Source organism: Haliotis cracherodii, unplaced genomic scaffold (assembly GCF_022045235.1).
Source record: "Haliotis cracherodii isolate W230 unplaced genomic scaffold, xgHalCrac1.p SCAF_43, whole genome shotgun sequence".
In the NCBI taxonomy this organism is placed as follows: domain Eukaryota; kingdom Metazoa; phylum Mollusca; class Gastropoda; order Lepetellida; family Haliotidae; genus Haliotis; species Haliotis cracherodii.
In genome coordinates this window covers 563,325-577,488 of record NW_027266301.1, presented here as the reverse complement: position 1 = coordinate 577,488, position 14,164 = coordinate 563,325, and the positions used below count along the sequence as shown (strand labels likewise).

The 14,164-nt window shown below is 43.0% G+C and overlaps 2 protein-coding genes and 1 pseudogene across 2 annotated transcripts in view; 2 read left to right on the top strand and 1 right to left on the bottom strand.

The window, feature by feature from the left end:
* LOC139441735 (uncharacterized protein DDB_G0286299-like) overlaps nt 1–11,981 on the top strand; it is a 79,858-nt gene extending 67,877 nt beyond the window's left edge. Inside the window, exon 11 of the mRNA XM_071222526.1 lies at nt 11,462–11,981. Coding sequence (XP_071078627.1) covers nt 11,462–11,644 — 183 coding nt within the window. The 3' untranslated portion in view covers nt 11,645–11,981. The remainder of the gene's footprint in view (nt 1–11,461) is intronic.
* Nucleotides 1–14,164, top strand: part of LOC139441717 (B-cell receptor CD22-like) — a 328,007-nt gene that overhangs the window by 212,070 nt on the left and 101,773 nt on the right. The gene's annotated exons all lie outside the window — the stretch shown is intronic.
* On the bottom strand, nt 8,008–9,263 carry LOC139441746 (uncharacterized; annotated as a pseudogene).

Below are 14,164 nucleotides of genomic sequence, written 5' to 3'. Positions count from 1 at the left end.
ATTGATGTTAGTATCTATGGCAAGGGTTTCAAGATTAGGGGTGGGGATGTTAAGGGTTTTAAAGTGGGGTTAATCGGCTATGTATATGCCCAGCCCCCCATGAGGGGGACCGGGTCTGTTAGTAGGTTTGGGCCTGTCTTTGCGAAGGAATTGATAGCCGGGGATAGAGAAAGTGTGTTTAGGTGAGAGGAGAGTTTCTTGGAGAGCTATTATTTGGGGTTGTATTTTTACGATTAAGGATGAGGGCTTTTAATTCATGTCCATTGGGGCGAAGGCCGTTGCAGTCCCACTGAATCATGGTCATAGTGAGGGTTTAAGTTATAGGGTGAGTGGTTAATATGGAGATTTTGGAGTTAGCATTCGGGTTAGGGTGCAGTAGGTGGTTAATGTTTGAGTTTAAGGTAGGTAGTTTGAAGTGTTGCAAATGATTTTTGGTAAACTTTAGTTTTTGTGGCTAGTGTATGAAGTTTTTTTGATGGTGGGTTGTTTGAGCAGAATGGCAGCTATTATAAATTCAACTAATTTGATGGTGTGAATGAAGTTTTTGTGGTGTAATGTTGGCAGAGGGGGCTGTTTTAAGATGTTGAATTTTATTGGCTAAGTAATGTACGGGTACAGGGATGGGAAGGGGGGGACTGGGTTGAGTGGTGATGAATGTCTCCAGTGTTGTAATTTGGTGATTTGCCTGGGGTTGTGTTTGTGGGTTGGGGTTTGGGGGGACTTGGATTAGCTCTGTGGTTTGAATGTGTTTTGGGGGGGGGGGGTTGTGTGGAGCGACGGAGTGGATGGTTGAGTTTAGGGAGTGATAAGAGTAGGGGTAGGGAGAGTCCTCAGGGTCGTCAGGATAATATTGTAGTAGGGGAATGGTGGCTGGCTTAGGAGGGTCGGACTGTTTTAGGTTTTTGTTGAGTTTAAAGATGAATTTCTGTTTAGTGGGACAAGAGTTTTGGTTAGAGGTGTGCCCTTCTGCATTACAGTTGACACAATAAGGTGACCATGAGCACTCTTGGATGGCATGATTCTCGGATCCGCATTTGGGGCAGAGTGTTTTTTTTTTACAGTCTGATGACTTGTGGTTAAACGAGTGGCAGTAAATGCACTGTGGCGGGTTTTTCCGGATGGGGTGAACTTTAAAGTTAAGGGCCCCGAAGGTTATGTGGGTAGGGAGGGTAGTAGATTTAAACGTTAGGAAAACACTTAGTTTAGATGGGCGACCCTGGGTGTTTTTACGATTCTTAACGGTCTTGAAGTTTGTAATTTGGGGTTGGGGTTGGTTTGGGGATTGATTAGCAAAGGTGATGAATCCTTGTATGTCCTCCGGGATGTCTCTAGAATCAAGGTAGATAACTCCTTGTATTTCCATCTGCCATCCAGGGACCTGTTGAGTCCGTCTATAATGGGGGAGCGGATGGCATGATTGAGAGAAGTTTGATCTGTAAAGGTAATTTTGAACCCACGGCCGCAGGCGTTGATGAATATAAAGTTAATTTTTGCTTTTTTGAGGCAGACTGCAAATTTGTTGGGTGAGAAATTTTCATTGAGGAGGGTGGTGGAATTTGCGTGGAAGGCGAGTAGTAGGATTTTTCGTGTCTGGTTAGGTTGGGTTTTTTGGGGGGGGCGGGGGGGGCGGGAGATCACATTTTTTTTTAGGGCTAAGTTGGTGTTCAGCTGGGGAGTTAATTGTTCTTTTGTTGGTTCTTGTAGGCGGGGGTAAGGGGTTGGGGTGGGGTTGGCTGGGGGGACGAGAAGGGGAAATAATTTCTAGTTCTAAGCCAAAGTTGGGAGGAATGATTGTGGGATTTAGGGAGCCCGGGGAACTCTTTTGGGTCCGGGGTGGAAAAGATGGATGTTGAGAAAAGACGGGAAGTGATTTCCAGGTTTGGGGAGAAGGAGGGGTCCATGGGGTAGGGTGGCGGGGTGGGGTAGGGGTGGAGAGGCGAGGTATGGTATGAGTGGCGTTGGGTGAAGGATGGCAAGTGTTGATAACACAAATGGAATAAAACAACTATATACAATTATATACAAGGAATGAAGAGATAGCTGGCATACAGCTGGTATTTAAACAAAAAATTGGGATGAACGATATTATAGTATTTACAGGGGAAATAAGGGGAGATGGTAGGGTGACTTATCTAGTCCTTGGGAAAAGTCTGTTAAGTCCTGGGGGTAGCGCTTGGGGGGGGGGGGGGTGCTCGCTTGAACAATGGCGGCCAGCCGGCCAGCTTGGCGTTCAAGTAGTCCTGAGATTGTTGTTTACTTGTTGTAGGCTCTATGAATCAGGTAGCTGGTGACGATTGAGTTGATAATATTATCTCCTTAGTCCTAGATTGAAAATTAGCCGCAGGGGGTGTGATTTTCCTCTCCGGTAGGCAAATGTGATGCTTCATCTCCAACAGATTGATTACGAATCGTGAACATGGTACACAATATATATAGTAGGTGGCGGACTAACAGCTACAACAATTGCATACAAGAGAGAGATTAACATGAGTAACAATACTGTGACAACATGATGGACAGAGAAGACATGATGAAGGCAGTAACACAGGAAGCCAATTAAACAGGATTAAGTGTACATAGATGGGGTGATAAGTTCAAAGTAAGCAGAAATAGCCTTGATCTATGTTGATTGATGGCTTGTGGCAGCAAATCTGGACTGCTTCTGTTTTCTTTTAGTGAAGTCATGGAGTTGGAGAGGATTAGGATGTTTTCCCAGTTGATGTTGGGATTGGAGCAGTTGTTGATATGGTCCAAGATGGCTGATTTACTATCTGATTTGATGGTTGAAGTTTTGTGCTCTTTGATTCTGGTGTGAAATTGTTTGTCAGAGATAAAATTCAATTGAACAAAAATATGTATGAATCTCTCACCATGTATGGTCCTATGTGTATTAACAACTACAATTCATTCAACACAATTCTGACAGACAGACAGACAGACAAATTTATTCGGTACTTCAGGCCACCGGCCCATAATACAATGGAAATATACTGTATATATATTTGCATGCTGAGTAGATTTTATAATGATTTATCATTCAACACTGTGTTTCAGTTCGAATAATCATGACTTGGAAGAGAAATTTACCTAAGCTTTTTATAATTTGTTAATTTTCAGCTGACATAAGTCTTATAAAATTCTCAATAGAGGGAGGGGTAACGAGACGCTTGGGAAAAGAGTTTCTTCTTGCTCTAGAATACTGGTCACAAATCATAAGAACATGGAATTCATCTTCTACATGGTTATGTCCCTTTGAAAAACAGAAAGTGCAGACACGTTCATTATATGGGATGTTGTTGTGACGCTCCAGTTCAACAGCAAGTCTGAAATTATTACACCGGAACATGGCTATAAGTCTATGTTGGTAAGAAGACACATCACAAGTAATATATGATTCCACATTTAGTAATGACTTGAACTGAGTAGTAATTGCATTTCGTTGATGATGTTAGGGAAAAGTGCCAATTCTGATTGAGGGCAGTCGTAAATCTTCGTTTACAATCTGTCATGAAATGTTGAATATTACCAATGTCTTGGCTTAGCCAAACAAAACCAAATCCAAACTGGAATAAAATCATTCTTATATGTGATGCCCATGTAATTTTACCATTATCATCAAGAGATTTTAGTATAAAATAAGCTTGGATGGGAAGCCTGAGTTGTTCCATCTGAATTAGTCTGCACTAGTACTTGACAGCTCTTGACTCCTAGAACCATGTTGTTATTGGTGAACTTATTTACTTTCAAGAAGGATTTGCAGAATCAGTAGCTGGTTCCCCAGATCTCTGATCCATAACATAGGATTGGTGAAATCATAGCATCAAAAATATTAAAAAGATCATGGTGATTGATGTATCCAAATTGTTTTTGATAATTATGAATTGATGGAAATGCTTTCCTTGCCTGGGCTGCTAGACATGCTTGGGCCTTGGTCCAAGATAACTTTGGTGAGAAAATAAGTCCCAAATATCTGTACATGTTGACAGCGTCTATCTGTTGACCATTCAAAAGAGGACCTCCATTCCGAAATACTATTATTTTACTTTTATTCAGGTTGACTTTCATGCCAGTATCATCACAGAATTTCTCCAGGGTCTTTACTTCTTTTGAAGCTGTAGAGCAGTATCAGAGATGGTTGACACATCATCAGCAAATAACAGAGCAAATACATCAGGGATATGAGTAGATATAAACACACCTCTACCACCTTCTTCCTCCAACATTGAAATCAACAGATTAATAAATATGATGAAGATCTGAGGGGTTAAGATACACCAATGACGAGTACCCATGGTACACTTGAAGTATGGCGATAGTCCACAGTCAGTTCTCACACATGCACAGTGTTGAATACATCTGAATTATAAACTTCAGAAATTTACCTTTAACTCCCAGTTGAAGGAATCTGTTAAATAACATTTTGTGGTTCACACTGTCAAAAGCTTTTGATAATAAAAACCTTCCATTTCTCTTTGATAAATATTTGTTGACCACAGCTTGTAGGGTAAATATCTGGTCATTATCCCGCGATATGCCAAGGAGAGGCACGGGCCACCGAGCCGTTGGTGCCCGTGCCTGTAATAAAACAGAAGATGAGATTGGGTTAAATGGCCGAGGGTGTGCAGGTACTAGTGGGCTACTTAGCTGCTAATTGTATATACCAAAAATGCTACCGCTGTCCGGCCCCCACGGTAGCATATTTAAACGCTACCATTGCTTGGCAACTCCCACGTTGCCAAAAGCAGCTCCACGCTGCTGGCCTAAGTCAGTCAACCGCTGCCCGGCCCCTTTCAGCCGGCCAAAGCAGATTCCACTGCCCGGCCCCATTAGCAAAACCATTGTGCGGCTCCCGCCGCGGACCCAACTGTCAGCTACTGCTTGACAAGACGACTTCCGCCGCCGGGCCCATATACGTGGCAATTGTTTGCCCCAACGTATGTTATTCTACGATTCCCCGGCTAAAAAGTCAGGAAAGACAAGGTTCCCACTGAGAAGCAGGTAACCCCGGAAAGGTTCCCGCTGAAAAGCAGGTAGCCTTAAGCACGAGTATTAATTTGGAAGCAAGTTAATTTATTACTAGCAGTGTAGCCCACAAGAACCCCGCCACAAAGCACCAGAGTGCTACCCCACACCCACAGCCACGCGATACGCGGAGATAGCATTGTTGCCCGGCTTGCTTATGTACTGAAAGGAAACACTAACCTGTGGAGATAATATCCTTACTGGCGCAAAACGAGCGCCAGGGCATGCAATAAATTGTCCGTAAACACACACAGTCCTTTGTCACTGAGGTGGACGCCCTCCCAGGCGTACCATGTCTTGTCAGATGCCAGGATCTGGGGATGTGGCACTGTTGTACCGCCGAGCTCTTTGACTCAGTTGGTCAGTCGGCGGTTGATATTCTTCCGCATCCCCTCGATCTTTCGTGGATCCCTGGCATCGTGCCAGTAGCGCCTGGGCAGCATTGAGGATACGATGATCTTGGTGTCAGGAAGCTGGAGTTGTATCCGAAGGATTGATGCCACCATGTCAAGGTAGAGTTGGCTGCCTCTGACCGAGCACAGGTCGTTGGAGCCCAGGTGAATGATGAGGGCTCTGGGGCTGCGCCGTGTCGCCTTGACCTGTGCATCCAGAATGGTGTCCAGCTCCTTCCACCTCATCCCCCCTCGTGCCAGCCATAGCATCCTCGGTTGGTTCGGACTGGTGCCCTTCAGGAGCAAGTACTGCCGTGCCCTGGCCATGTAGCTAGATCCCACCATCCAAACTGTAAACAATAAGAAGTGTAGTAAGTACCATGAAAGACTATTTGATTTAATTGTGCAACATTGAATTTGTTGGTAAGCGTATGTAAGCATTGTAGCAATCTGATTTCCACCTGCCGTATTGTTGTATGAGGTGTTCAGGCACCCCGTTCATGGCTGCTGATGTGGCTGCCCCAATGCAGAAGGAGTGCGAAGAATAGCAGGCCGTGTTTATGTTGCTGTGTGCTAAGGCCTTTTTTAGGAGTGCCTGGAATTGTTACCTTGTAACGGGGGAATGGTCAAAGTGGACGAATGCATGTTGTGGGCCGGAGGGGCGCGCCTCCAGGTAGTGCTTGATGGCAACTACCGGACATAGCGGATTACCTGGTATAGGTGACATTGTAACTGTTGTCCCCATCCTGTACTGATCAGACTTTGAGTGTGGTAAATGGATTGAAAGCTGCTGGGGGTTGCCCGAGAAGCTTAAATTCTGGATGGCGCAAGCTGTTTTTGAGGGTCCAGTTTGGACGAGTTCGCTAACCCTAAAGAAACCGAAGAAGGCTGTGCAGTAGACTGCCTTGAACAGCCTGGCTTCATATGCTGATGAGCATACGTGAGGCAGATTGTTGGTTACTACCTGCAGCAGATCTGCAGTGATCGGTTTTCTGGTGTCTGGTCGGCCCGCTGATTTGTGTAAGCCGGTTACAATCTTGCCTACCAGGAAATGGTTTGTACAGTCGGTGAGCCCGTGGAATTTGTGGTGTGAAGACAGCGCTGCAATGTAAGTCTTGACTGTGTTAGGGGAGTGGTGAGTGACTGATAGATAAGCAATAAAGTTTACGACCTGATCCAGCGAGACTGGCCACACCTCTTGTAGCTGGTGTGCGGACCGGAACTGGTGCAAGGCATTGATGCCTGTTTGGTAAGTGGCCCATGTATTAGTAGACAGAGATTGCTGTAGGAGTCTGCCGGCTTCCTGCCTCAGATCAGCCATATGTTGCACGGGATAGGTGTGGGGTTCTGGTCCGCGGCTGGTGCTGCCTCTCGGAAGCGTTTGAGCTGAAACCTCGAGAGAGCATCGGCAATAGTGTTAGCAGTGGAACATACATACTTTGCCTTAAACATAATATTATATCGGAGACACTGCAGGCTTAGGCGACGGAGTAGGCTCATCACTCTGGGGGCCTTGGTTGACTGCTTGTTGATTATTGTTACGATGGCTTGGTTGTCGCAGTAAAAGAGGACCTTTTTGTTTGCGAGTTGCTTGCCCCAGATTTGGATGGCCAGTGTGATGGGGAACAGCTCCAGGAGCGTCAAGTCCCGTGTAGTTCCATCCGTCACCCACTGGGGTGGCCATGCGCAGTTAAACCATTTGCCCTGCATGCAGGCCCCAAAGCCGGCACCACCCGCTGCGTCTGAAAACAGCTGGAGGAAATCGCTGTCCACCCATAGTTGGTCCTGAAACACTGAAATGCCGTTATAACTCGTAAGAAATGTTAACCACATTTGTAGGTCTTCCTTGACCCAGCTGGTAATCCTAATGTGGTGAAATGGTTGCTTACCTTTGCTAAGCAGATCGATTAGCCTGCAGCTGAATGCCCTTGCCATTGGTATAGCCCTGCACATAAAGTTAAGCTTGCCTATGAGGGACTGAAGGGCCCTTTTTGTGACCTTGATGTTACCTGTTGACAGGATGTCTTGGATTTCCCTTGTTGCCTCCTTGATCTTGGGCTCTGGGATTCTGATCTGCATTGCAATGGTGTCGATTTCCAGCCCTAGGAATGTCAGTTTGGTTGTGGGGCCCACCGTCTTGTCGTGCGCAATAGGAACCCCAAGCTGTTCAAGTGTATTCACGCATCCGTTGAGGTTGTCTGAGCAGTGGCTGGTGCCTGCTGTGCCCCCTGTTAGGAAGTCATCCAGGTAATGCATGACCGGACACGTTGGAAGATGCGATTGCATGCACCATTGCAAGAAGGTACTAAACGTTTCAAATATGGCGCAAGATATGGAGCAGCCAAATGGTAAGCATTTATCGAAATAGAACTCACCTTCGAATCTGATGCCTAGCAGGGTGTCCTTGAAGGGGCCCGCCATCCTGCCAAGGTCGACCTTCTTTTGTAGTTTTTGTTTCACGTAGCCTGCCGTATCTTGGTGTGTGGCTGATCGCAAGTTTCGTGCCAGGCGACCCGTGCGGCTTCTCTGGAACTCGAGCTTAAAGCCAAAGCTAAAACCTACCCATAAATAATTTGCATCTCTGTAATTGACCCTAGCATATTGGCGTAACCAGGGTGCCATTTCATTGAGATCCACGGGGGAAGGGGCCATTGAATTTACCTGCCTTGCCGGCTGGTTTTCTGTTAGGAAAGGGCTGATTGGGCTTGTATGGGGTCGGTTGGACCCCATTCCCTCGAAAGCAGGTCCTAGAGCTATGGGAATGTTTGCCACACTTACCGCATTTGTGAGTGTACTTACAGTTGACCCTGCTACAGCCAAATTTATTGAAATCCCAGCATACCTGACTGGCGATGTCCCCCTGTACGAGTGTCATTGCGCCCCGTCCGCCTGATTCTGGTTGTAGTACCGGCTGTGTTACCATGTACTTCAGCCACAACTCCCCGTCGATGTTGTCCCAGCGTTGTGAGGGGTCCCTTGACATTCTGTGTCGGAATTGTTGGTCGTAAGTTGACCAGGCATCCCCCCCGAATCGAAGTGCCGCCGTTCTTATGGTTTCCATGTAGGACAGCAACCCCTGGGTTGTGCGGACCTCGGAGTGCCTACTAACGTAAGTACACATGAAAATGTGGAAAGCTGAAGTCCAGCTTGCCAGGGACAGGCGCTTTGGTTGCTGTTTTATTGGTTTAAAAATTACCTTACCTGAGGAGTCATACGCCATGGTAATCGTACCGTCCTCGTGACTTCCCTCGGTGTTTGGTAATATTGTGCCGAGGTCGACATACTCGCCACGCCAGATTTTTTCCCTCACCTGTTGTTTGACGTGCGCGTCTATTCCGTCCGCACGGAAGGAAAGGGAATCCCCGTATCCAGCGATGTGATTGGCTGGGGCCGCGTCACCGTCGGCCTCATTGTGCGCATCGGGGATTCTCCCTATGTTGGGCGAAATGGCGGGAGAACTAAAACCAAGCCTTACCTGTTGGTTTGCGCTAACCGGGCCGGGCGCTGAATGTTCCAGCAACTGGAGTATTTTTCCCAGTTGCTCGTTTACCTGGGTAGCCGAGTTGGCAACCTGCGCGGCATTTACAAGCTGTGCCGATTGTACGTTAATTCTGTTGCCACCTTCGATATTTCCGTAATTGGCAGACTCACCCTCAGCTGTTGTCTCCTGTACAATGTGTACTCCCGGGGTTTGTCTTCTGGTTGTCCTGGCCTGCTTGGCTCCCCTCACAAGCTTGTGGTTGACGGTTGCTCTTCTCTTGGGAGGCATCACGAAAAGTCGGGGTGGTGAGTTGGTATTCCGCAAGCGTAAATTGTCCCGAGGGTGAAGTTCGGGAGTAGAGCGGAATAAATGCGATACGGCGAGTGTTGGAATATATGGTATTCAAAGCGTAATCGGCGAAACGTTCGCGACTGGGTACAAAGGAAACGTAAAATGGGAAAGCGATTAGATACAGTGACACATGTGTGTACTTGGGGAAGGGCTGCTCGCGAATGACGGACTAACAAAGGGCGGGATGATGCTTGCGCGGGATTATTCCCCGGGCACGGTGCCGAGTGGTGGCCCGGGGTGATTGAGTTACGAGGGGTGATTGGGTTACAGACGTAATTAGCCCATGGTTTGGATACGCGCGATAAAGTCATTTAGTAGTTAGTACTAAATGTAAATAGTGGAATAATTTTTTTCTGAAGCCAGCTTGAAATTCAGATATAATATTGTTGTTATCACACCAATGTTGCAGTCTGTTGTTAACTACTGTTGTAAGAACTTTACACAACAAATTTATCAAGGAAATGCCTCTGTAATTATTTGGGTCTGAGAAGCTGCCTGATTTGTGTAGGGGACAAATAATACTCTTGCCCCAACTACTAGGAAATATACCACTGTCATAAAGTTTATTGAATAGTTTTGTTAATAATGGTGAGATATAGTTCTTAGTTGCTTTGAGGAATTCGTTAACTATGCCATCTGGGCCAGGAGATTTGCTTGTTTTGAGCAAATTAAACTTTCATTAATTTCCTCTTGTGTAAAGGGGTCATTTAATTCACATAAATAGTCACTGTCATCTGCATCTGTGTATTCCCATATTGTGTCCCTGTAATCATAGCTGCAGTCAGAATTACAGTTCAACAGGTTTTTAAGATGTTCAAACTACTGTTCTACTGTTATTTTGGAAGGATTCTTATGATTTACTCTGCAGGATTTTAACACTTTCCAAAAAGATTTTGAATCATGTCTGGATGCACTGAGAATTTCCCTCTGTTTATGGCAATAATTTTCCTTTTTCAAATAAAATGTTTGTTTAAATTTCCTTTTACATTATATATATATATATAGCAATATCCTGTCCATATTTCCCATGGAGCCTTAGAGCTATATATTTCCTATATAAAGCCTATATTTCTTTTGTTTTAATGCTTCCAGCTGATCATCCTACCAAGGTGGCTGTGGTGATATGTCAGTTAACTTACTACCTTTGTACACTTTTTTAAACTCTTCTGCAGCACTATGGTAAAGGTCTGTTAAAGTATCTATACTGTCTTCTACATTTTCTTCAATCTGTTTGTATATACTGTCACAATATGTTAAAAAGAGATCTTGGAAATTCACATAAATGCTTTACTGTTATATGGGCTCCATGTATACTTGGTCCATCTTTCTTGCTGAGCTGAATCTTGATGGGTTTCATTACCAATGTGACTATTATTAAAAATATTGGGGTTGCTGCTGGAACACTATCAGTTGGATAGTCATCATTGTTCTCATGAATGAAGTTGAGATCATCAGATGGGATATACACAATTCTGTTATTTATGTACCTTCTAATAACGAAATGAATTTCTAAATAATCACATATCACCATAGTTGATTTAAGTAGTTTGGATTATTTTTATGGAAGTTCCTCAATCATGATTGGTGACATTGATTGATAAGGTGAGATTCTTCTTGCAGGGTAAGGAAAGGGGGTACAACTGGTATCAGGTCTTGATAATTAGGTCAAGGTCACTTGATAAAATCTGCTTACTAAAGTGTGTGATTAAATTTCTATGAAAGTGTTAATATGTTTTTATCACCAAACTTTGTATAGAGTTTCTTTTGTAGGATTGAAAGATGCTCTGGTATCTGCTTGCATCTGCTTGTGATGTAACTTTTCTGTTCTCTTGAGATACAGCAGTTTCAGCAAACTGAAATTTTCTGATTGTGGGACAAGACACCCACCACACTTTCTCAGAATATACACAACACTTTGAGGGTTTACTAAAATCAAATTTAGCACACCTCATTCAGATGTTGATTAATCAAACAAAAGTGAGCTTCTGTACCCCTGGCATCCATTCTTTTTTATAATAACATTACAACACTTGACATAACCTTTAGCCTGCCGCATTTCAAGCACATTTTGAAACTTAGGTGTGACATCCTTTGTTTTTGCTATGACATGGAATTGAATTTTGATAAAGACTAGATAATTAGTCATTCATCAGTCGACCCTTTTACTGTTCTGAGTTTTTTCCTTTTCAATATCAGACTGATTGTGTTTGTGCAGGGTTTGAAGAGTGGTCGAGATGAAGATGGTCTCCTGTATGTGAGTCTTGACTTCGGCAATGCTAGACCCAGCACTGAAGTGCACCGGGCTGAAGAGTCCACTGAGTATGCCGGCATTGCCTTTGGACAGGTTGGCCCTCCACCACCACCTGATGAAGAAGCAGAGGACGAAAAGAAGAAATAACCCACATACTTTTCATACTTACTTTTTTACATTCTCACAATTACCTAAGTCCTTTCATAGGTTTTATAAAAGTATTACATGCTCTCATCACAATATCGCTGCACTTTTAGTGACTTAAAATTGATTCTCACTCACACTTTCATGACTGACCTTACTTAATATTTTATAACTTTATCTTCAAGATTTTCCTCAGAGACATAAGTTTCTACTTTTGAGTGTTGTTGTTTATGTTATTAGGGCAAAAAGAGTCCTTGTTCAGTTTGTTGTTATTGTTATTGTTTTCTTTCTGTGTTTTTAGAACTCCAAATCAGTTAATTTTGTCTGAACTCCATTAAGACTTTCAGATGTGTTTGAACAATGTTGTTCATTATATCTGTATCTGGAGTTGACTGAAGTTATCAAACTTACATAATTCGTACATATATGTACCATATATGCTCATGTAAATACCCTTAATTTTATGTGCTGGCTATATCTTGCTGAGAAACCTACACATTATGTTATTACCCAAGTGGTGAAGAGACAGATGGTGAGATATTATATAAGGGTCACATAAATGCTGTGCATTGTTGACCTTGTTTATGTTAGAATAAAGGGAGGTATGAGTGAGACCTTTCTTCCTTTACAAAACAATGCTGGCATATTACACTCCAAGGAGAAAGGTGGGAAAATATCTTTCCTATGTATATGAAATTAATTGTATCTCTCTCTATATATATTTAGTACATACATTCTGATATCAAAGCATAGGCCTATGTGCAGATCTAGACTTGGAGACCATTGTTGAAAATGAATGATTGGCACTGGTCAAATTCTTGAGTTATGGATATCTCAAGGCAAAACAGACACATGTGTTTTATTGCTCACAATGATTGACAGTTTAGATGCAGAACTCCAGTGCATTCAGACTTATCAGTGAGTCCAGACAACTACCAGCAGCCCTTTTGTGAGAGTGGTGAAGTCACCCGTAAGAGTATTATGTATATGGTTGCTAGGTGTGTATAATATGTGTATGCCCAAAGGCAAACCTGCTGTAAAAAATTATTGTGATCTTCCTTTGCATTCATGGGGCCCACTTCTCACAAATGGGTTTCTGCACTACCTGTCTCTACCAGTTGATACTCATGCTATGGCCTACTGATATAAAAATAACTGATACTTTCATTTTATTTTATGTAAATATTCTAAGTATCAAAGTGAACCCACATTAGAATATTTTGCATAATACTTACTTAGGTTGCTGAGGCTGTAACAGTTGCCTTTGATTCCCAAGCAGACACATTGGTGGTTAGAGTGATTACTGGATTTTGCATTATATGAATGTAGATGTTAGGTGTTTTGTTATCATGCAACAGTTTGGTGTGAAGAATTTATAGATTGTTGAACAGTATAAGACACTATAAAATTTGGAAAATAAGTTAAGATGACAAAATCAAATTTACTTTGAAGTATGTTTTTGTTTTATTATCATAAGCTTCTTTCAAGATGAGTGTGACTATTTGTCAAGGCGATATGTAACTGACATATTTAAAGAAATGTACTTAAGTATAGAGGGAATACAAGGGACATGACACATAATTGTTTTTATTTAGCTCATGTTGACAATATAACCATTTGTCCTTCTATTCAGTTAATGTCTGTCTGCTAACCCGGAAATCATGAAATTCCCCCTTCTAGTTAGTGTACATATCACAGTTGTTCTATTTGTCCCTGACTGCAACAAGGAAGGGGTGCTTCTGTGGTCTAAGGTCCACATTGCTGTGCAGTACTGTGTAGCTAACTTCCATGATCAACTTGTTGTGGGTTCAAATCCTAGATTCTTCTCATTCTTTGTTTGTCAGCACTATATATTTGTTCATGGATTTCAAGTTATTAACTAATGTGACTTGTGTGACTTTTATTAGCTCACCTGACTCAATATTACATCACATTTTGTTTCCGGAGCAGATCTTGAAAATCGTACCATATTTCTTCACCAAACTTGGCACATAGATAGATCTAGTGGTGAACTGGTGCCTTTTGATAGTTTGGGATTTTTAAAAAAGTTATTTTTTGAGTTTCCATGGTAACGACTTTGATTTAGACTGAAAATGGAGGTAGTCCTCGTTTCCGGAGCAGATCTTGAAAACCGTACCATATTTCTTCACCATACTTGGCACATAGATAGATCTAGTGGTGAACTGGTGCCTTTTGATAGTTTGGGATTTAAAAAAAAAAATTTGTTCGAGTTTCCATGGCAATGACTTTGATTTAGACTGAAAATGGCGGTAGTCCTCGTTTCCGGAGCAGATCTTGAAAACCGTACCATATTTCTTCACCATACTTGGCACATAGATAGATCTAGTGGTGAACTGGTGCCTTTTGATAGTTTGGGATTTAAAAAAAAAAATTTGTTCAAGTTTCCATGGCAATGACTTTGATTTAGGCTGAAAATGGAGGTAGTCCTCGTTTCCGGAGCAGATCTTAAAAAACGTACCATATTTCTTCACAATACTTGGCACATAGATAGGTGTAGTGATG